The 23,854-nt window shown below is 37.4% G+C and overlaps 1 protein-coding gene across 10 annotated transcripts in view; it reads right to left on the bottom strand.

Moving 5' to 3' along the window:
- Positions 1-23,854, bottom strand: part of RAPGEF2 (Rap guanine nucleotide exchange factor 2) — a 195,095-nt gene that overhangs the window by 63,834 nt on the left and 107,407 nt on the right. For 4 of the 10 annotated variants that reach the window (XM_027779881.2, XM_027779878.2, XM_027779876.2 and 1 more), the window contains exon 7: positions 23,527-23,544. The exons of 3 other annotated variants lie outside the window; for them this stretch is intronic. In XM_027779881.2, coding sequence (XP_027635682.2) covers positions 23,527-23,544 — 18 coding nt within the window. Of the gene's footprint in view, positions 1-6,955; positions 7,451-23,526; positions 23,545-23,854 lie in introns of those variants that run through there. 3 more of the 10 variants (XM_027779888.2, XM_027779883.2, XM_005232479.3) reach the window with 3 other exon arrangements.

Raw genomic sequence — 23,854 nt, 5'->3', positions numbered from 1 at the left:
ATTGCAATTTGTTGTCCTTCATCTGCCCTTCTAGTATCCCCACACAAACATGGGTTTAGGAAGGAATGGGAAACATTCCTATAAATTCCAGCTCCTGGGCACAGGATCAGCTTTCACAAGCAACCCACCGAGCGGAGACCACTTCAGTACAGTTTATTCTTCCTGTGGTTCTCAGCTGAATCATCACCATCTCAAAATGAACAGCAAAAAATACTACTGGCAATCTGACAAAACTGGAAGAGCCACCAACCACCCAGTACCCGGATACTGTATGAGTGCCAGTTACATTTCAGTAACAAATTGATGCATTGAGTACCCAGAGGTTAGAATCCAAAAAACCCTGTAGACCTGCAGGAGTCATCCCATGCTTCCTCTTGCACTACAGCTACCAAACTCTTTTAAATACAGTATTGAAAACTAAGTGTGATAGGTACAAGGTTATTTGGTCAAGGGTAAATCTCATTAATATTTCATTTTTCTCAAATTCTTAACATTAACTGTACTTATCATGCAGGGTCTTCACAGTCAGTAGTACTTCTCATGTTATTGTCAACATAGAACACTGGAAACACTGCTTCAGTACTGCCTTCACCTGCACAAACTGCTGAAATTTCCTATCAAGATTGGTGATGGTTTTTTTTTCCTAGTAGTATTACTTCTATTAATTTTTAAACTTAGAGAGCACTATCAAGAACACATCAACAATAATAAGTGAAAATAATTAATAGTCTGGTTATCTATCTGCTGTTGCAACTAAGGTAACAAAAATGAAAATCAGACTTTAATACAATAATCCTGAGGTCCATAAAATCTTGTATTTCTTTCAGTCAGACAAAAATCACACCACTGTGTATTCATGAAAGGGTTAGCAAAATTAGTTCAGCTTTTCAAACATCAAGGATGCTGTTAAGGACTAATTTGTAGCAATCTAAAGCCTAGAATACACCAAGGAACAAAAAAATATCTAAAATATTTGAAGAAAAACTTTAAATGAGGTTTTTTTAAAAAAAAAATTACATTTAAGAGTTTCCAGCACTGACACCATTCATTATCCCAGACAGCTGATGAGCTGAACACAGTTTAAATATTTATGCAATTCTGCTTTAGAAATCGGAAATCATGGTTCCTAATACTCGTATTGTTTTATCATATGCAGTTATCACTTGATATTTCATTGATTTTGCAGACAACCTGTAAAGTTATCAAGTATGAGCACTATTTTGCAGATGAACTTCAGGTCATCTCAGCAGCAGATACAGCACATGAGACACTTTCCCTCACTTTTACATCCTAGAGTATTAGCAGCAGCAACGGCAAAAACAACCAACACAACTGACAGCAGTTTCTAATCCTCTTATAAACTACATATTTCTTTGCATACCACTATCTGAGATTCCCTGCCTTTTATAATTAAAAATGAGATTTCAAAAAATCTAATTTACTTTGTCTTGCTGGAATATTTTTACAGGTCCATTTGCTAAACTGTTAAGTTTACATCACTTGGAAATCGCTTAAGCACCACTGTTTAAAACTCTTGAGCCAGTATTCTGCAAGGGAGTCCAAATATTTTGCAGGTGGAAAAATCAACTTGAGATACTGAGGCACAGAATTTCCTCAGATGACTCTGCTTGCTTTAGTTACAGTGGACTTCATGCTACTCTATGTGCATATTGTTAATTCCCTGATATTTTTAACCTATGCTACTTTGCACAACACAGTCTATTATCTTCTGCTTTTTAGAGCTTCTGTTATTCCTGTGTCTTTATTAAACTTGTAGAAACAAGAGCAAATCAACAGTACCTTAAAGGATTTAGGATTTTTGTTTCTTTTGACGTTTGCCTTTTTGGTTGCTTGGGATAGGTGTTTCTGTAATGGTTGGGTATCAGCAGCTCAATTTCAGCTGGATTTTCAACATGCCTGAAGATCAGGCAGAGTGCCTACAACTCAGTAATGATAAATAGTGTCAGTCTGTTGGCCTCAAAATAGCATTTTGGAAGCAGCTGACTTTCCTTTTCAGATTCACATCTGTACTCTGACTATGAACGACCCATTTCAGTGTGCACCATCATAAATATCACTTTGCAAGCACTCCAACACCACCACTAGGTCTGGCCACTTTGGACCATAAACCAGAACGTGTAATACTGACCATGCTAGTTTCCCAATTCTAATCATGAGGCCTGAACTTTTCCTACTTTATAAACTTGCTACACAAATTCCCTACTGTGAGATCTTCTATGGCAGCTGTCCATGTTACCTGAAAAAAAATTCAGCTACTTCTTAAGAAGGTAGAGAAAGCAGTTCTGTGCACACACACACACTACACATACAGATGGTGGCTTTTATGGCGTGGGGGGTTTTTGTTTGTTTTTCTCTTAAATATGTTGTGCAATCCCCAGGCCTTGAAACAGTAACAGAAAGATGGCAGGACATCTCCTACGTGCCAAGGATGCTTTCACTGCCATCTCTACAGGTCACTAATGCATTCACTGTCATTCCTATGAAATGACCCAAATTTTGCAATTTATAAGCTTTTGAGAAAATCTGCAGTTAAATGTTGTCCTGGAGAACAGGATTTTATCCAGGCTTTACCACAGATACCTGGCAGGATGCCAGGCAAGTCACTTAAAATCAACCTTTAAGATGATCATTAGTCTGTGGGTGCCTGCACTGGGCCAGTACACAGAAAACTGAAGTAACAAAATCCACACTTTGAACAATTCCTTAGGCCTAGCTATGCTGAGGAATAAACATCTTAAGTTCTCAAAATTCTGCCCTTACTTTTTGCCAAAGATTAGCTTTGGCATTGCTACATGAAAGCTTAAGATAATGCCACACACACACACACTTTAATGAATTGCATGAACACTGTAGTTACAAACACCTTAAAAAGATACAGAAGAAACAAAAATAATTAATGCTTTCATCTTCCGAGTAGGACTTGAATAGCACACCATAAACATAACCTGGCCTTCTGTGCAATTAAGTTAGTCCAAAATATCAAACAACTGTTCATTAAACCTGCACTATCCATCTTGAGATCAATCTTGTGGAATATAGGTGGACATGTAATTAAAGACTGTATCATAATGCATCTATGAAGAGGTGAAACACTATTCCTAATCACATGAAAAATCCACAACTCCTTTATTGGTCTTCAGGGAGGATTTTTTTTTCAAAATATACAAATCAAAAGGAAAGGAATAATCAGAAGGGGCCAAACCATAAATCCGGTTTCAGTAAGTGATAAAAATAAAGGTGCTTAACAACAACAGAAAAAAAAATCTGTCAAGTCCCAGTGCAATGCAGTTCATTAACATGAACAAAATCACAACCATCAGCAACTACAGTAGCTAATAGGTTACTACCTAGCTGGAGTTCTTTTTCATGCATTTTTTTTTTTCCCAGAAAGAGGTATAAATACATGTGTATATATATATAAAAACATATAGGAGCTTACCAAGCATAGCCACCTGATCACATCACACCTCTCTTCCCCATATCTTATTAGTGCTGCATGATGCTCACTCAAAGGTCAAATAACTGTCCCAGATTACATTTATTGAGTTATAAGACAATATTGATGATCTCTTCCAGTAACAGAAAATCATGCTTATTCTGTGTAGTGCTAGGTTTCTTAGGAAAGCATACCAACCAACACTCTTGCTACACATCAAACTAAAATAACCATATTTGAACAATTACCACTCAAGACATTTCCTTAAAATACCACCCATTTCCTTCTCATTCCTGGGAGTGAGGGGGCCCATAGCACAGAGCCACAAATCTTTGTGTATTAAAATATGGTAAAAACAAGGCAAATATTTGACCTATTGCTTTCAATATTTTTCAGTAAATCAAGACAGGCCAAGCACATCAATGACTGCAGCACCTACGTGATCACTCAAGGACAGTCACTGTGCTGGCAGTGAAACGTATCCTTTATTAGAAGATTTTATTTCAATAATACCTGAAGTAAAAATGTAACTTACACTTTCTTAAAGGTTGTGTGTAAGTCATTTGAATGTACTCTGCAACTCATTATTATACAGGCATGAAAGAACTATGCATCTCAAGTCACATTTTTAAAAGCCATTATACCTGTCAGTAATTTTTTCAGTTGTTTTTTAAAAATTACCTTGAGTAAAGTCCCTACAAACCACACATACAAGGAAAAAGGAGAAATGAGATAGATAGATAACATTTTAGAAGGCCCGAGCCTACCGTGGGAACCTTCATGCACTCGACCTTCATGTGATTTTTTTCCCATAGCACAGGTACAAGATGTGATGTGTGAAGCTTCTCAAGAGATTGTTGTTTCAACATCCACAAAGCAGCATTTTTTGAAACATCACTCATCATTTTTGAAACATCAGTGTCCTGACATTTGAGATTAGGAAAATTATCATGAAAGCACTACAAAGGTAGCTGAGAGGACTATTAAAACGAGCAAGGACACAGCCAGACAGAATGAATGTACCAAAATAAATGAAATCTGGTGAAGTACGTGAAATACAAGAACTAAGCAGAACTACTCTGGCAACAATCCAGCTTTCAGTTCTCTGCCATCTTTCATCCAAAGCATACTTTTACTCCTTGTTTGGCAGATGACAACAGCTGTGCCTCAAGGAACATCACCCACAGATCAACACCACCTTCAGACAGGTATCTGTAGCACTGCTTCAAACTCTTCCAATTTACTAAATGAGGCATGTAGGACCAGTACACTCGATTGATGCTGCTCATTTTATTTCTTATATTAAATAATCTAGGAAATGCAACAGAATTTTTCACTTTTCCTCTGTTTTCACCATAATGATCACCAAACAGTTGATTTAAATCATGTTGCTCACTCCCTAAATAAACTAGTGTGAAATTAAGATTTAACAGTAACACTAAAATTCATTCACAGAATTTTGTGAAACCTTGCACACGAGATTTTTGCACTCAAATCCAGATTGTCCCAGCAAATCAAGCTGTGAGCCTCTCGGAGGGGATGTGACAGAAGTAATTAAGGCTCTCCCCTTGAAATAAGATCAAGGCAGATATCAATAAAAAATTCAGGATTCTGGGAACATATTAACATAAAAATGACTCATCACCAAAAATTATTAATTCAATAAGTTTTCCTTTTAGGCAAAGCAAGTCTGTAAACCTTGAAACTCCAAGCTTGCCTTCCCTCTCTACCAAGAATTCACATCTTTCAGTCCGATTTTCCATGCAAAATAACCTCTACCTGGAAAGCAAGCATGGAAAGTTTCATTGCCAAAGTGGTGTTTTTCGCTGAGCTACATCATGTCTTAACAGTTACATTTTAAACTTCTATATAAACTCTAAACTAAATATTTTGTTCATGCAAAATCTGTAATTGCGTGGCAGCCCCATGGAAAATATGATTTCTTTCTCCTACATGTATGCGGACATTTCTTAAGGTAAACTAATTTTCTTGTAAAGCAATACCTTGACCCTTTCCCTTCTACTATTCCTACATTTTGGCCCAGAGAGTGAAATTTATCTCTGTGATTTAATTAACTCTAATACAAATACAATGTGACAGAGCTTGTAATGTAAAGTCTCTAAAATGCCAGGTTAATTTTTTTCTTTATCAATCAGCAAATACTTTATATCGGTTAGACTTGCTGTGTTACCAGAAGTAATCTAGAACTTTTCATCAAGATTCTTTGGAGAGCAGAAAGAGCAGGAGAAACCAACACATATACAGCTTTCTCATTCTATTCCTATTTGCAAATTGAAGGTATCCTATTCTACTTCAGTTTCTTCAGTACTTGACTGTCAGGAGGAAAGGAGAATTTTTTAAAAAAGGTTAAGTTCTAAATATTTCATCAACACCAAATGATTTGGTAACATGAACTCCTTTATACTTAGAATGTCATTTAGAAGAAGGGAAAGGAACAAAACAGTCTATAACAAGAAACTGGTATGCCTGCTACATGCCTAAGAAAAATTCACTAGGCACATTCTGAAATGTTTCTAGACTAGTTTCTGTATTTCTGCACAATCAAAATTGAATTTTTGAAGAAAATGTCCTTCCTTTAAAAAGTTCCTGCTACCACATCTTCCCAGTATTTACCATTTTTAGCTGTATATGCTGAACATACTGAACACATTCCCATACACATTCTAACACATAGTATGCACGGACGATATACATAAAAAATATCTTTTCAAGAAACAAATTGTAAGATTGACATTATATTGAACCATATAAAATCTAGCATGATTTAACTGTGTTAACTATACTTCTAGAATCTATACTTCTAGAATCTTTTTATCACGCAAAACCTCAATTTCTAATTCCTGACACCTGAGGCCTTGTTAAATAATGTTTGCTCGTCTGCTTATGAATGCATTTTTCCCAAACAATAAACACAGGCAGCCTATGGGATTAAAGCATGACAAAAGGTGTAGCTGACTCATGGGATCAATTAGAAAGCATCAGTACTTAACGCCTTTTGTTCATTCCATGTTTTACTAACAGTTTCTGCATTTTCAGCATAAGCATATCACAGATGTTAAATGCCATGCTACAAAGCAACAGCACACTAGTACCACACAGTAGACTGAATAAATCTACTCTTATCACCACCTACAATTATATCACTTCTCCTACAGCTTGAATATTTCCTTAAAGTTTTAAAATGCACAAAGATTCTAACTGTATGCTCATAGCTTCTTGCCCAATGAAAGCATGTCAGCATTTTTTCCAGGAAATAAAACATTCAGAAAGAGCCTACTGAGTTGCCTTTTCTAAGCTAAAAACAGTCTTAAATAGAGCCACTGACTCTAATGCCACTTCAGGTACAGCTTTCCCTTGAAACCCGCTATTAAATTCACAAGCAGGAACGCCCGTGCGCAGGACGACAAGCAGTTTCAATCTCATGCAGTTTGCCCGTGACAGGTTATTGATAGAACAAGCAGAATTTGCAATACTTACTGAGTGTTTCTCCTGCTGGCCCATAACTCCATGGTTAGCTGGGATTGCAAGTGGTTTCATAATGAAGAAACATAAGCTGAACTGAATTTACACATCATGTACCAATTTCTTATGGATGGCAAGTCACCCTCTACAGCATTAAATTAAAAAGAGGGACAGGGGGGAACCAAGCTGGAGCTAAAAGTGTCACTACTGGTAAGCTCAAAACCCCCCTCGCACTTGTAGTGCAGAGCAGCAATCCAAACGACAGCGTTAGTCTCCATTTTTGCAACACTGGAAGTCTAAGCATGTCAGGACGTACAGAGCCTGATGAAACCCTACGTATCCAGCGTTCATGCAAGGGAACAAAACCATTCCCTGAGCCTGAGGAATGGGAAGAAAAGAAAAAGGAGGAAAAAAGCTAAAATGGCTGACTGCACAGAGACTCCCTCAGAAAGGCTTAATAGAGTATTATATTAGTCAGGGTGCAGGAACCAGCCTCCAGCATTCAGCCCAGCATTGTTAATACTCCTGTTTCATTTGCAATCACACACACTCGCATACGCAGCCTCCCCCCTCCACCACTACCCTCCACTCCCCCAAAATCAGGGCAGAGCACGGGAATAGGGACCTCCTCCCCTGGCTGCTAATGATGCTGACAGAGTAGTGACCAGTGATCTCTGTTCCACTCAGCTAACCAAGTTTGCACAATTAATCTTAGCAGCATGACATTGATGGACATTTAATTTTATGATGCCTGTTCTTCGCAATCAAGACAAGCATGTCTAGTGCCCGAAGAGTCAGCAACAAAAACACAACACAGTTCCACACACACGCACACACAAGCCCAGAGAATCATGAGTCTGAATGCAATACGCCAATATAATTACGTTATTGTGCTTACTTTGGAAGACCATGGCTGCAGGCAGTTGGCATAGCAACGCACAAGGAAAGCCATTTCCTGGGTAGAAAGAATGCTTCCTTTTCTAAATAAAAAATTCCTCTTAGGATACAAACGGCATTGCTGCTTCCTGCAGAAAGCAAAGACACTGTAGTCTGTCTCTTAACCTGCACACAGGCACACACTCAATGCAGTTCGAGTGATGTAAGTGGATTTCTCTCTCTCTCTCTCCCTCTCCTCTCCCTCCCTCTCCCTTTATCCACCGAAATATTCAAGTCGAATGGAAGACACATTCCTCGAGGCTCGCCCCCTCCGATACTTAACCATTTCACTCATTAAGGTAGAGATGGACAATGCAGATAAAGCAGCATGCTCTTGCCTGTATCTGGTATCAGCCTCTGGAGATCCAGGCAGCCCCAGAGGGGAGGGATCCGTTCCCTGCTGGCTCCCAAGAGTATCACTGAAGTCAGGGTAGGAATAAGGACCCACGTTTACCTCGCCAGATCCTGAACCGAACACTTTCAACGAAGGTGAGGATAAAGCAGAGGGGTTGACATCACCTCCCCTTTTCCCGCACCCAAAAGACTGCTGATGCAGAGCTGTAAACATTGTTATCAAGTATTTATAAAGAGTGCACTTGATGAGCTCTCCCAGATTTTCAGCAGCTTTGCCGCTACGCAGGCCACATATGCCCAAGGGCTATGGCAGGTAAATGTCCAGAAACCCTCAGCACATCATTTAATGCCTGTCTGAATATACCTTTGGCTTCTTCTCACACACCGAATACACAAATTCCACTAAAAACTAAAGAAGATGCGAGATCTGGAAGAGATTGACATACATATGGCTTTTATAATTCTCCTCTCTGACTGTAATTATATCTGAAACTCAGAAATTTCCCCAGTCACTCCCATTTACACTACACCACTTCTGTTACACTAGCATCATACTGCAGAGGAGCTGAAACGCACCGGGGAACGCACTCGAGCGACAAACTAATTGTCAGCCCTATATGACGTACGTCTTAAGTGCCACGAATTCACGCCGCCTGAAACAGGAGACACCAAGCCAGGGCAAACAGGAACATGCCACTCTTCCATTAGGTTTCAACTTCAGCACAGTTCTCTATAACACGTTTACAATACATTCTTTAAAATAAGAGACCGTCTGTTCATAAAGTAACTTCAAAGTGTCTTTTTTCCCACCCCCCACAAGAACAATTATAATAAAAAAAAGACCAACAGTTGTTACACAGGCATAAACACACAGGAAATAAATGAATACTACGTCATACAAACTGCAGCTGCCTTCCCCCAGAATAACATGTCCACTGATAATGAGTTCAGTTCGTTACACAGTGATTTCTTTCGGCACTGACAATGACTGCTAGTAAATGAGGCTATAAAAATTAGTGGAAATGAATTCTAGTAAAGCAAGAAAAGATCCTGAAATATCTGGTCTATTTTTTGCATAGTTATTCTAAGGGCACAGTTTCATACACAGCACACTTTAAATTTAATATTTTTACATTTATGAGAGTTTAATGGCACTTGTGCCCTTGGTCTTCTAGACTATGCTAAAAGGTAAGTTATTCTTTAAATGATTGAATTAAAAAATGGGTTTAGAGTTTTTAAAAGTCTTTGCAATGTGCCAGTGGAACAAACAGATGATTTTAAAATGTTTGAAAATTATGCTTAAGCCTTGTAAAACAGTCTTATGATGAGTGCAATCAATTTTCTGATTAAGTGCTGACCAGAGAGCAGAAGTTACTCATTCTAGGAAGCTTAAACAAACCCTCACTAGCTAGTACAAAATTTAAAAAATATTACTTGTTGACAAAGCAATTTAAATCCTCTTGAGTTTGATTCGGTGGCCTTGTGGTTAACACCACAAGCAGAATTTGAGTGTGGTGTTTTACACTCATGTCAGGAAAAAAATCCAGCGTAGGAAGGGAGCACACCACTTTCTGAACTCCATTACATACGTAACTATCAACACTCATCTTACTCTGCATTTGTTGCTATTTCCAACCAAAATCTAACATAAGTTTCTGTGGCACAAGCCTTGAAGAGTAATACGAAAACATCAATAAAACCATTAAAACAGTAATGAAAGTCAAAAATTCCAGACGATGATGCCATGAAACACTTCCTTAATACTTACGCTGGTGACTACTACACACTTCTACTTGCCTGTTAGAAAATTAGCTTAGCACTTCACACATGAATCCAAAAGTTAAATCAACATAACAAAGTCTAATTGACATTCACATGCATCAGACTGACAAAAACTTGGTGATTTTCTTCATAGAAAAAAAGCCTCTTTATATTCAAAATGGAAAAGTGATATTTATGTAATTAGGCGAAGAAAGCACCACTCACAGGCAATTTCTGAGTCAAACCAATTTAAAGAAATAAATGGTTGATTCCATTTCCCTACTCCTCCCTCCGCAACTGCCACCACTTCCCAGGTACAGTGATGCGGAAAAATCACATCACTGCCCATTACCAGTTCAGAAAATAATTACATATAGATTATATTTTATATATATTAAAAAAAAAATAAAGCAGAAGTTCAGTGAGACGTTTTATCTTTTAGTGAAGAACGAATAGAATTTAGATCAGTGTAAGACACCAGAACAATATGTCCTGGAAAGTTTCTGTCACCAACAAGTATGAAAAGTTTATACAAAACCTAATTGCAACTTTGTGTTCACTTTTATTTCAAAATCCATGTAAGAACTCCTTGCTTAAAGTTTGAAAAAAGCAAGACATTTTCACAAATGCTTTTAGGTGATTAAAGTGAGATGTTAATAAACCTGATGTGCAGTAATTGGACATGATGAGCTATTTCCAGATGCTTTCAAAATACTGCATTTATAAGAAAGCTGGCATCTCTGTATGAGTCACAGAAAAGAATGTTTAAAAAATCCCTTTCAAAAGTAACTACAAATGTTAGGACATCTTTGGACTACCCTCAGGATTCATACACAGTAGTTCTGAATTCAAAGTAAAAATTGGTAGAGATCGCAGCAGCATGTACCATTTGTAATGCCTCTCAACTATTTCACATTCTAGAACGTAATCTCACATGGGTATTATTCTGCTAAACAGTGTCAACAATGCTGCTTACAGTATTAAACCTTTCTAGGTTAATGACAAATGCTGCAACAATAGATTACCTCAAATCTTCGATTTTGAGCAGTCACCTTAACTCACAGTTATTTACAGGAGTACTTAAAATTTTATAAAGATTACGTACACAGAAACCATTCTTTTCTTGAAGCACCTAAAAAAAAAAAAGTTATCAGCACATTTTCCCCTTCCTTGTAAACACAATGTAAAGTATCATTTCCTTCATGTTCAAAAATGTAGGCAAAAGGCAACAGAACACTGTAAGGTCACCAAATTTACTGCCACTTCATGACTACCGTCGCTAGAAAATGGGGGAGGGAAGTCAAAGAAATAGAAACAAAGACCAAGGAATAAGGCAAAAAAGCCACAATCGCCTTGTGTGTCCCAAAAACATTCACAGCAAAGGGACTATTACACAGATACTACACAGTTGTGTAGGTGGAATATAGACAGCTACATTGAAAAGTGCAAGAAAGGAGTGCATAATTTTAAGGAAATTAAGGCAAACGTATCTTAACTTCCCCTCTGCCCTCCTCATTTGGAAAGAAATGTAGATTTAAAACTGAATTTTAAGATAAAGGCTATTCGACACACAACCATAAAGCTCCCAGGAGCGTGCTTCTGAACTCCATGATGCTGATGCTCTCTCCCCCCCACTAGCCTTAGGAGAGAGATCACCAAATAACAACTTGATGCTCCCATCAGATTTAAAAACATCAACTGAAACCAGCAAAAGCCTGGAACAATAATTCACTCCAAACGCTGCAATGTATTTCTATGCCACATACGATATGAAAGTCTTATTCTAATGTATTTTGGCAAATTTACTGCCAGTAATTTAAATCTCTGGCCATATGACCCACTTTCATGCAAGTGACTTCCTGTTTATCAGCATGACACAGACATGGCGTGGTCCAGGCACACCTGTCCTACTTGCATTTTCTTGAGAACTTGAAACAAAACTCTGTTGAATAAAGGAAAATTATCTAAGGTGAATTCCTATGACTAAAATACCACTTTGGCCAAAACTCATGGATAAAGTAATAGCATTTGAAATACTTATTTTCATTTGTAAAGCTGTGGCATTAACATCACTATAACGATGCTCACCACACCACTGGCAACACCAAAGCAACAGTTACAATGGAGCTACGCGTGCTGTTTTGACAACATGTTTACTAATGTTACAGACCATTTGAACAAATGCCCTTCTGTTGAGCTGCTGCTGCGGATGAATCTATAATCCAGATCTTTAAAATAATGACAAGCCCCGAGCAGTCAGGCTGCTGCCTCAGCTGGGTAGATGTGCCATAGTCTGTCAATCTTCCCTTTGATGGCAGACTCATTTGTCACCTTCTGTGCACAGCTCTGTTTTCAGTACAGCAAACTTTCTCTTTACATGCGATCCATCTTAAAATAGGGGCAAGCTATAGGATTCATTTAAAATACTTGCCATCGAATTCTCTTGTATATGACGATTATGTGAGGACAGACACGAAGGAAACCTATACCTGATGGATACACACCCCAAATGCGACAAGATGTCCCATTTCCAGAGTATCTAATCTAGCCTACAAAACCAACTTGAGCAAAGCCTCACCACAGTAACAGAGCACCCAAACTTTTCTCTAGATTCCATATTTATTCGTGCTTTAAATCTGACAATACTTTTAAAAAGAGAAAAAAAAAAATCAACATATCTTTTGCGTTCCTGCAACACTTAAAAGGTCCAATTAACTTTTACTTGCAAGATCAGTATCCTATTTAGTATGTATGTAAAAAACAAACTTTCTGTGATGTTTAACTGACTTGTTATGTAAAAACATACATTTAAAACTGTGTTTTTTACATAAAGCAAAGGGTTATTACTTACACAAGCCTAATGCACATAACATGGTTTAGAAGTACATATTATCATTATTAAATGTTAAAAATTAGACATTAAAATTTGAGATATTAATTACTTCAATTGGCAGAATGGTCACAGATTAGTTTCCTTAACTATTTCAGTACTTCGGGAGTTGAAAAAATGTAGTCTGACAGGACAGATTAAGTTTTTCCTGATACTCATAAAATTTTCTCACTTTGGTGTAAGGACAAGAATTTAAGATAACGTGTTTATTAAACCCAAGAACATGCTTTCTGCTTTTAAACTGTGAAAAAAGCATGAAAACAAAAAAGCAAACACTCTCTGAGATCAAGTATTATGATATCAGGCATATAGGACTAGCAAGGCCTCTTTACCAGATAAACAATAGCTTGACATCCATACCTACTGGGGACAGTGTTCACTACTGAGATAAAATAGCCTTACTATCTTGAAAGAAAAACATAACAAGAACACAAAACCCCAAATATCATTGTGTCCATACTAATTTCACAGCAAGAAACCAGGGACAAATTCTTCATTCACGTGAAGCACCCCCAAAATTTCATGTTCCTCACTGTATAATAATTCAGGAAAACTCTCTGGAGCCTGGATAACTGCACACCTCTTTCATGTGTATCCTACTGCTGCATTCTTAAAAGGTATGAATAAAACTCAGGGATTTTTCCGAGGTCACTCAGCTACCCAAATTCTAGACCATTATGTTGTTTACCAGCCCCATTGAATCCTGTTACCTGAAATATGCTGACACATTTGAATCACAAGGGTGATTGTTCTGGCATGGAAATGAATGTATCTGAGACCACCCAAGGCAGGGGAACAATTATTTAATGTTTTAGTGTAAAATATTAGTGAATTAACAACAAGCAAAAACCTGGGTTTTGCAGTCTTCTCTAAATGCTAGTTGTTTTGTTCTGTTGGTTTTTGTTGGGTTTTTTATTCATTGGCAGATTCTGGCAGTAGTGGAGGGGGAGTATTTTTGCTTTAAGCAAATACGATATGCTTTCTAACGGTTTTCCTTGAACTTACTTACAAGCTTTAAGGGAGAATCTGAAACTCCTGTCACTATGTTTAAGGTGCAAAAATAGACAGGACTGGCTGAAAACCTCCAGTTTGCTGTTAGGTTTCTGAATTCCCCAAACAATGGTGGAAACTCTGTGCCATTTTTACTTCGTAGGTGATGCTGAGTCCTTTCTGTCCGCCTTGTTGAATGTTTGTTTGGACATCTCCTGAGGAGACTAACTACTTCTCTCTGGTATTTTGAGGAAGTTTAACTTTGAAAGGGCCAGTTGCTGTTACAGAGGATTTTCATTCACTTCAATTGCCTGTTGGAAGGAAGTAACTGTTGTTTTTGTCTCCAGCCACAATCTTATCCAGGGAGACTTTCCGAAGAGACTACTCCAGGGGTTCCCAATTAAAATGAACACTAAAAACAGTTTACCAGCATAAGATCATTTTCTTTTTGGAGAGCTCTCTCCTCACGCCCATGCACATCCTCCCTTGTGTAACGCACCATGCACTAACGCATCTTGAAAGCTTTGTGCCCTGGCTCTAGCAACTGTACCGAAATAATTTATCCAGACCTTTCACTTTTATCAGTAGCAAACCCCATGCAACTGCAGTTGTCCCTTACTTTTAAAAATAATCATCAAGAAAAATGAACCAAATTGGTTTCAGATAGGAAAAAAGTCAAAATGCAACATCACATCCTTCAAATAAAGAGAAATTAATATAAAATGCTAAGAAATGTGCTTTCCCTCTTCTCTTTCCCAGTCAATTAATTCAGGGAGCCAACTACCATTAACTGATGTATGCCCCACTTTGCAAATTTAACACCACATTTTCCTCTTACAATTACAAGAACAAATATAGCTGTGTTAAATAAAATTAGGTAGAAGTGCACCTACCAGATTGAGTCTCCCTAATAATTTGATTCTTCATTTTTTGTATTCCAAGATTACTGTCAGAAAAGCTGTCAGCATGCTTACTATTAAGATGATCTTTTGTGCACCATGGATCATTTGCAGACTTTAAAACCAGTTAGCTGCTGGCCTTTATACTCACCAAATTACAACAGTCAAGAGTAATACAGAAAATATAATTCAGTGAAAAGAAGAAAAGGTAAAATAGTTTGTGTTTTACCACATGCATACACAGAAACATATATACAAATAATGTAAGAGTGAAAGCACATCAACAGTACCCGTAACACCTGTCAGCTGTTCAAGGTGCATGTCAAAATCTTGCTATCTGAAAACTCAAAGATAATTAAGGCTAACCACTCAAAACTAGAGCCCAGCTCCCTATACCTATTACTCATACAACAGAATGCCAACACTTTGACTCGACCTTACATAAAACAATAGAAGTTTTTTCATTATACAAAAAAAAAAAAGTTTCAATCAGAGATGTGTAAAAACCAGGAATTTAAAAAGGACTCACGGGTGCTTAGCCTCATATCTAAGAATAACTTCATTTCATGTTAACAGGGCAGTGAAGGACAGGGAAAGAATTTACACATAAACCTTGTGGAAAATCCAAGGTAACTACCTTACTTTACTCAGGACTTGTTAGCCCCCCTGAACTGAACTGTCACCTACTGGAACACACAAACATGGACAACAGCATCTACACTGAGCAGAACTAGCCAGGGTGCGGTAATACACACATCTACCCAATGAAGTAAAATGGGTTCACACATTAGAAGATTTTATCTCAGACTTAGTAATTTTTAAATAAATTATTCCACCTTTTTTCCTAACCAGCACCTTTGGCCAAGACAAATCCTTGCTAAATTATTAAAACTAAGACTACCTGGTAAGTATGATGGACATTGCTGCATCTCCATTAGCAGCTGTGACAGCACTTTGAGAGAAGCCTGGTATCTGCAAATTGGGCTGCCAAGTCTCAACTAAAAGCTTAGAAACAGAATTAGGTTGCATGTGCAAACACAGTTGCAAAAACTGTACCTTCTTCACTTTAAACAAACACAACTTTTAGAGAAGCCAAAGCACATCCCTCTCTTTTAGTCCAAGAACCCACCATCACTAAACTACTATGACAGACACAACCTCAAAGTTCTATCCTGAGACCTTGGTCAACTTCTTTACTCCTTCCTTCAGCACATTTTCGATATCTGACTCTGAAGTGTTTAGTTTTAGAGACTTTTGGCACTTTTTGTTTAAAAGTATCTTGAAAAAATTCACAAATAGAAATTAAAGCATTACTTCCACACAGCAAGAGTTACAAGTAGCACAAAGCTTCAAACACATGAAAATCCAAGCTATGTTAAACGAGATATGCACAATGTAGTTCTAATTTACTTTCACAGATTACTGTTTAAGATCATGACCAGACTAGAAGCCAGGAGTTGCAGGTTACCATTCTTGTTTTATTACTAAATTCTTGTATTGCCTTTAATTTCCTCCTTCCTCATCTCAAACTCATTTGATACTCATGCACCAAAACTCGTCATGAAAGGTTCATGTTTAAATGTGTTGGAATAGGTTCCAGTCTTTGGTGGAGCCTTCAGACATGACTATAACATCAATATCTCAAAATATGGAAAAACAGTCTTGCCTTTTTTTTTTCCCCCTTTCACAACTGGTAACCGCAAGACCAGTGAGAAACTGACATATGCCAGTTGCCCAAGAAGAAAGATGTGTTTGCAAATCCAAAACAAAAAGTGAAAGAATAACTCACTTTCTGCACTTAGAAACATAGAATCATTTATGTTGAAAAGGACCTTTAAAATCATCAACTCCAACTGTTAACCTAACACTGCCAAGTCCACCACTAAACCATGCCCTTAAACAGCACATTATGCATCTTTTTAAATACCTCCAGGGACAGTGGCTCAACCACTTGCCTGGGCAGCCTGTTCCAATGCTTAACAAAAAAAAGCCCTTTCAGTGAAGAAAATATTCCTAATCTCCAATCTAAACCTCCCCTGGCACAATCTGAGGCTGTTTCCTCTTGTCCTTGGAGGACACTTGTTATCTGGGAGAAGACACTGACACCCACCTCACGACAACCTCTATTCAGGCGGCTGAAGAGCACGGTGAGGTCTCCCCTCAGCCTCCTTTGCTCAAGACTAAACACCCCAGTTCCCTCAGCTGCCCCTGACAAGACTTGTGCTCCAGACCCCCCACCAGCCTCGCTGCCCGTCCCTGGACACGCTCCAGCACCTCCCTGTCCCTCTTGCAGCGAGGGGCCCAAACCTGAACTCGGTACCTGAGGTGCGGCCTCACCAGTGCCGAGCGCAGGGGGACGGTCACTGCCCTTGCCCCGCTGGCCACACCGTTTCAGACACCAACCAGGACGCTGCCGGCCTTCCTGGAACTCAGAATATTCTGTCTTTCCCCTACCTCCATTCTATACACACTTCCTTAGTTGCTCAGGATATTTAAACTACTACTTCTATTAATTTTTTAAAGCCTTGAAATTCAGTCATCAAAATGGTAATTTTAAATGATTCAAATCAAATACAAAAGCACTACTAAAAGTACTCAGAAACAGAATCTTTTGTGGGAAGACTGACACCAAATACTAATCGCATTATCTTCAAGTCACTATGTCAAGCACAGCTCATATAACAGTGGCTCAGATGCTTGGGAAAAAATGAACCGACAGCTTCTTTCCATACTTTAGTGGACAAATGCCCACATTAGAACTATCATTCCTGATGCTCACCTGTATAGAGATGCCAGTGTTAAAAGGAGCTGTATTGGTATTCTATAAATAAATGCATAGGCAAATCACATTTCCCTATATGCACTTTATATGCAAACATTGTTTCTAAATAAACATCATCCTCTTATGCTAATGAGGATATCCTATTTAAGAAATATTTAAGAACACGTGTATGTGTCTGGTTGTTCAATCCTCCTCAGCTCCAATCAAGTTTAAGTGGTGGAAATTCAATATTTGTATTTAGTTACATTATACAGCGATCAGTTAAGAAAAGAGTTATGAAAAATTCATTTTTCAGCTGCATGAACAACTTTCTGCTTTGATGACATTTAGTTTTATACCCTACAGCTCAGGAAAGCAATCTTTTACATAATATAAAAGAGCACATCACAAGTCAGTAACAGCAAAAAACTCACAATACTCTGGAAAATCAATGCTATTACTAACCAGAGTTTCACCTATGTGTGATCATAAAGTATTGGCAACTCTGCAAGCTGTAGACAGGACATAGTGACAATAAAGTATCTAAAAAAAAGAAACTCGGTAATATTACTGACACTTCAGTTGCAGAAAATACTGCATAGCTTCAATGTTTCTCTTTGAATTTCCAAATCCAACCACAATTACAAATCCAGTTATGACACCAATGTGAGCCCTTCCAAAGGGAATAGAAGAACAGTAAATCCCAATGGACATATGAGTTCTACAGCAGGGGTGATGTAATATACAAAAATAGACACCCTCTGACAGAAGCTGCAAGCTGAGTAAATAACACACTGCATGTCATTAATTTTGCATTAGCTTGCCAGTAGACATTACTAAAAGGATGATGAACTAACAATTTTGTTCTGCTTCGGGTGCCACAGAAAATAAAATGATAGCATTGCTCATATATTAGCAATAATACATAACTTTAAATATAATAGTCCCTCACAACACAGCCACATGGCAAAAAAAAAGGTTGTGTTTTGCCACAAAACACAGAACACAGGGACGGGAATTACATATTGTCAATATAACATTACCAGTGGATTTTCCCATCAAGAAACAGCCAACTTCTACACAAAAAATGTTAACAGTTAACAGGAACTGGCCAAATCATTATTTCATTTTTCAGATAAGATTACCCCACAACTTTTGCAGTGTCTCATTTCAAAATACACCTGCATATATAACAGTCACACGCTTCAGAAATTAGTATTATTGCATGTGTTCAAATATTACATGTACAAACCACATATCTGTTTAGCATTTTGTATTACTTCCTAGTATGATGTACACATCAATCTCACTCCAAGTCATGAGCAGATTATCACTTCCATGGAATAATAAAAACAGTTGCTTTTGAAACTGCATACTGAGTTTTGTAAATGAACAAAATAACTAAATACCCTTCCTGGTAAAAGGATGCTTGCACTTGACAATATTAAGAATTAGCCCCTTTCTTTTAATAAAACAAGCAATACAGTCTATTTTACTTTAAATATAAATACTAGAAATATTGAACAAATTATTTCATACTGAATTTGTTATCACTAGAGATAAATTTGTTTGAGCAAACGCATATTATGTGTGCAAACGTGTGATTAATGCACCCTTAGTTACGATGCTACATCCCATTGGCAACACACTGTAAATTTAGATGTGTACAATCATGTTTTGAATTACCATTTCTCTGCTTATATTACTTAAACTAATTTCTTTCATAACCAAGAACATAAATAAAAATTGGAGTCATTAAGTGAGGTGACCTTTTGGCTTTCATTTTCATACACCACATAACAGAACCATCTCAGCTTCCTTTCTCCTTGCTCTTCACATTTTTTCTTCTGTCTGGGGGAGAACTAAGTTAACATCACGTTCAAAAATTAATCTTTTTAAATAGGCTCAGCTGCCATAACTCATAGAAGCCTCTGAAGCCAAAACCCTCAAACATCCTGCTTCCCCAAACATTTTTGATGACCAAATGTAGCTGACTAGGACCTCCAGTAGGTTTTCTTGTGCCTTTTTTCCTTTGTAAATAGATTTGTGTAACACTTCCAAGGTCAAGGATGTTTAAAAACTGCTTTTCCCCCACAACCTCTCCATATCTTTTATACCTTTATATAAGTCAGGCTTTCAGTGTGTCCACATCTCCTTGTTTGCTGCCCTATCAAATAATTTTCCTAATTTTTTTCAATGTGATTTTATTTTTTTTAAACATGAATACTCAACTGATTCTGTGGTTTGTTTTTTGTTTTATTAAGTGAACTTGTATTAGAATGAAAGTGCTAGATAATCCTAAAAATCATCAGGAACATTAAAAGCTGCAGCTATTTACAGGCTTGAAAGATTTGACAGTATTCCTTTAAATTAATTGCTTGTAGAGGGGGTATCTGACAACTGTTTCCCCTGATTCTAACTAAAATCACTGACATTCTATATGTAATGAAGATGACTAAGTACACTACAATATTGACATCAATTTACTACGTAGAATACAATGCACTAACAGGAATACATTATATCAAGGTATATCACAATATTGTAAAGGCCAAATCGTTAAGCAGCAAGCATGTGAGGTATTTCATGATCATTCGTAGTGGTCCATTGAAAGACATCCAGCAACATGTATTGTACAACATAAACATAAATATACATGCAGAGAACTAATTGTATTATGCTGGGTTTTAACATTAAGTTTCATTCCAAATTATACTGGACATCTGTAACAAAGTCCTAGAAGAGATTATTTTTTTTTTAATTCTCATCTATTATACTAACCACAAGCAAACACCGCTTGTCACCTTGTAAACTTCCACATCACTTCAGTAGCCACACAGACTGAATAAAGGAAAACAACCTGGCTTCTGCATCAAATTCAGGCACAAAAAATTCAAAAATTCGTATTTTTTAAAAAATCCTTCCTAAATGTAGAAATACGACATACAACAGCTTAGTTGATTTTTAAAATGTAATTTTGCAGGCAAAGGAAAAGGCAAATTTGTTTCATAAAACAGAACAATCTGAACATAAATTGTCAATCCAGGAATTTTAGACTTTCAGCAGACAGCACGAATGCAAATGTTATCAGGAAAAAAAAGGCTACTTTGCCAATGCTTTGCACTACTAGTTATAAGAGAAGATAAGGGCAGGCAGCAAGGTTTCTGCAATTTGCTACTGAACAAGTAAGCACGTTCTAATACTTAAAAAAAACAAAACTAAAAAAGCTAGAAAAAACCCTCATACTTATTTTTTCAGGGAGTCATGGCTGCAGATGAGACTTGACACAGACACATTAGACATGGTTTCATTTCCAGTCCTCTTCTCATTCAAATTTTCAGTCACCTCCTTCAAACAAAATCCAGGACAATACTTGCTTGCCCTTAACCCATTGGCCTGATGATGACTGGCTCTCCACAGCACAGCGTGTGAGGATAAAATTGTTACATGCTTGTAACTTGGGGAAGAAGCCGGCTTTATTGATGGCTCCGTGCCCACTGCTCTTTTCTTTCTGACACCGGATAAACGGATTGTCACCTCATGTGAATCTCAAGCTCAATGGGATAAGAAAGGCAGAGAGACCTTTTGCAGGGATTTTAGCAGCTGGTTTTAAAAAGCCCAGCTGAAGATGCACTAGTAGCAATTTTCATAAGCCTGTTAACTAATTCAAATCTGGACAGATTCTCACAGAGGAAAAAGCCACACACCACACTTGCTGCACAGGGCTAATCACAGGTGCCTCAGCATTTTATCTACAGGCCTGCCTGCACCTCTCTAAATATTCCTCAGTAAGCGCTGATATTTTGCCTTTAGCAAAGCAAAGGCTACGGGTACAACAAGTAAAAGCCCACATCTCAGTTTACATACCAAGTCTAAAGCACAGGAGACTATCACAAACCAAGGAGCTGCAAATTACTACTTGCAACCTCTATGCTACTTACAAACAGCATCTTATTTTGGACAGTTATTTTTCTTTTACAAACTTCTGTTCATTTACACTAAACACGTCACGCATGATATACATAATAACATGCTCAGCCACACTCAAGACTGGGCATGACCAATTCTTCACAGGTGCACAGAAGCACCCACAAAGTTTATCAGCAGTATGATATTACAAGCAAGTCTACACTTTTTAAATTTACTCCATAGCTAACTACTCTATTTTAAAGTTAAAAGCAGAAGAAAAATCAGCCTAAAGCCAAAGAAAAGCCACATAAATTCTCAGGAGAAAGAGTCCGTGCTCTTTCAGTCAAGTCACTCAAAACAAGGGCCTTTCACTGAGAACATTAAGTAGCCTTAAGTACAGATACACACAGAAAGAATATCCACACCCAGAAGTCAAAATCCAATTTCTATTATTAAGTAAAGTGATGTTAACACTAAACTAGTTAAAGACAGTTTCTGGCTCATTAGAAACAAAAGCAAAAATATTCTATCCAAAAAATCTGAACAAGGTTTTCCAGATTCAAGTAAGAACAGCTCACCCTAAACTTATCAGGATTTTTCTTCTTCCCTGAAAAAGAACAGATCCATTTTACTAAACTACCACCATTTGGTGGCAAAAAAGATGCCATTTTATCAGCCTGATAACACACATTTATTTTATTTCTAGACATTAAGAGGTTTCTCTTTTCCTCACCCTAGAAATCAGCAACACTTATTCAAAAAGTAACATCTACAAGATTCAACATCAGATTTCACTTCAAACAGCCCTTCAAGCACTAGGGTGAGTTATCAAAATACTGCAAAGTATTTCAAATTCCTATCATAATTTGAGAAGCATGTTATCACTCTTGGATGTAATATTTCAGTAAGCATAGGTTACTCAGGATCATTCCACTGAAGAACTGGTGAGCACTGGTCTGAAGGTAAGAAACTGTTCCTAGAGGCACCACACATACCGAAGAAAGTGAGCATTTCAGCACAGAAGTCACTTGTCTACAATACTGGAACCCCAATGAAATTTGAACCCTCTAAGTCTTAAAAAATTAATTGAACAATGTGACACAGAAGGAACTTTATTCAAAATAAATGCATTTCCTGACAAAATATCAGAAGAATTAACCAAAGTAATGCTTGAGTAAAGAAAGAATTTTGAAAGCTAAAAAGAACAGGTTTTTATTTGTTTGCAGCTCTATCATAAAAAGATTTCTCAAGTGTAACAGTGGAGACATTTAACAGTTTGACAAGACACATGCTTATCAAACATTGTATTTGGTAGATGCTTAGTATTTTCCCACTTTGGCATGGACAAATGCAATTACAAATACAAGTTAAGTTTAAAAGATGCCACTGAGATCTACAGATTACTACAACTGCATTTGAGATCCGATGTCAGGTAAAGCTTCTATTGTTTTGTTTGGTTTGGTACCATTCCAAGATACTCGACTACTTGGGAACACTTCTCTCCCCAGCTTGGCAAACCTGTGTTTCAAATAATGGCCATTTACACATACTTTGATAGGAACCTACAAAATCCTGCTTCTTTATACCGAATCAGTACACATCATCAGAATGGAAGACAAGCAAGAAGCATCCTTGCAAGTTTCCAGCTAACAAAAACTTTTTGTTACTTCTTCGGTGCTCATCTTGTCACACTCCATTTCCCTGTTCTACTGACATACAGGTACTCAACAGTGACAGGCCTATTTTTTAAATCAAAATAAAAGATTAAGATTATGGAAGAGATACCCCAGTAGTGTCTTGTCAAATAGTAAATATTTTATATATACCTTTAGCTTACTCTGCTCCATTTTGTATAAAATCACAGGATGTCAAAGCAAGGAAGAAAGGTCAGTCAAGCTGGGCAAGAGACATACTGTCACCAGATTCCACGCTGACATTAATATTTTTATATCATAGTGAGACTGCTCAAGTATCAAAGCAAAGGCTAGGAGGCAATTTTAGTCATAACATTGCATCAGAATTATGATATCACACTGCATACCCACAAGTAAATTGTTAGGGGACCATACACAGTAAGTTACAATACCTGAGGTTTAGTGCATTCCTGTGAGCCAAAATGAAATGAATGCCATATAGGAGGAAAGGAAAAGATGAACATTATCAGACATGCCATAGTACATTCCACCACTATGAAGATAATGTTAAATTTATGTTAATGAGGGTCCACCATCTCCTACAAGCTGACTCTATTGCATAAAGCCATGCCACAACTGAGAGTACTGCATTTAATTTTTTATTCTTGGAAAGCATGGCCTAGCAACTTCATTTAAAGCTCTACATTTTGCATACGTTTTCAGAAAGATGTAGAACTCCTTCAGAAAATACTTTGAACTTTCTGAAGAAAAGCATTCGGA

Source organism: Falco peregrinus, chromosome 2, assembly GCF_023634155.1.
Source record: "Falco peregrinus isolate bFalPer1 chromosome 2, bFalPer1.pri, whole genome shotgun sequence".
NCBI classification, from domain to species: domain Eukaryota; kingdom Metazoa; phylum Chordata; class Aves; order Falconiformes; family Falconidae; genus Falco; species Falco peregrinus.
This window is presented reverse-complemented; position numbering and strand designations above follow the sequence as displayed.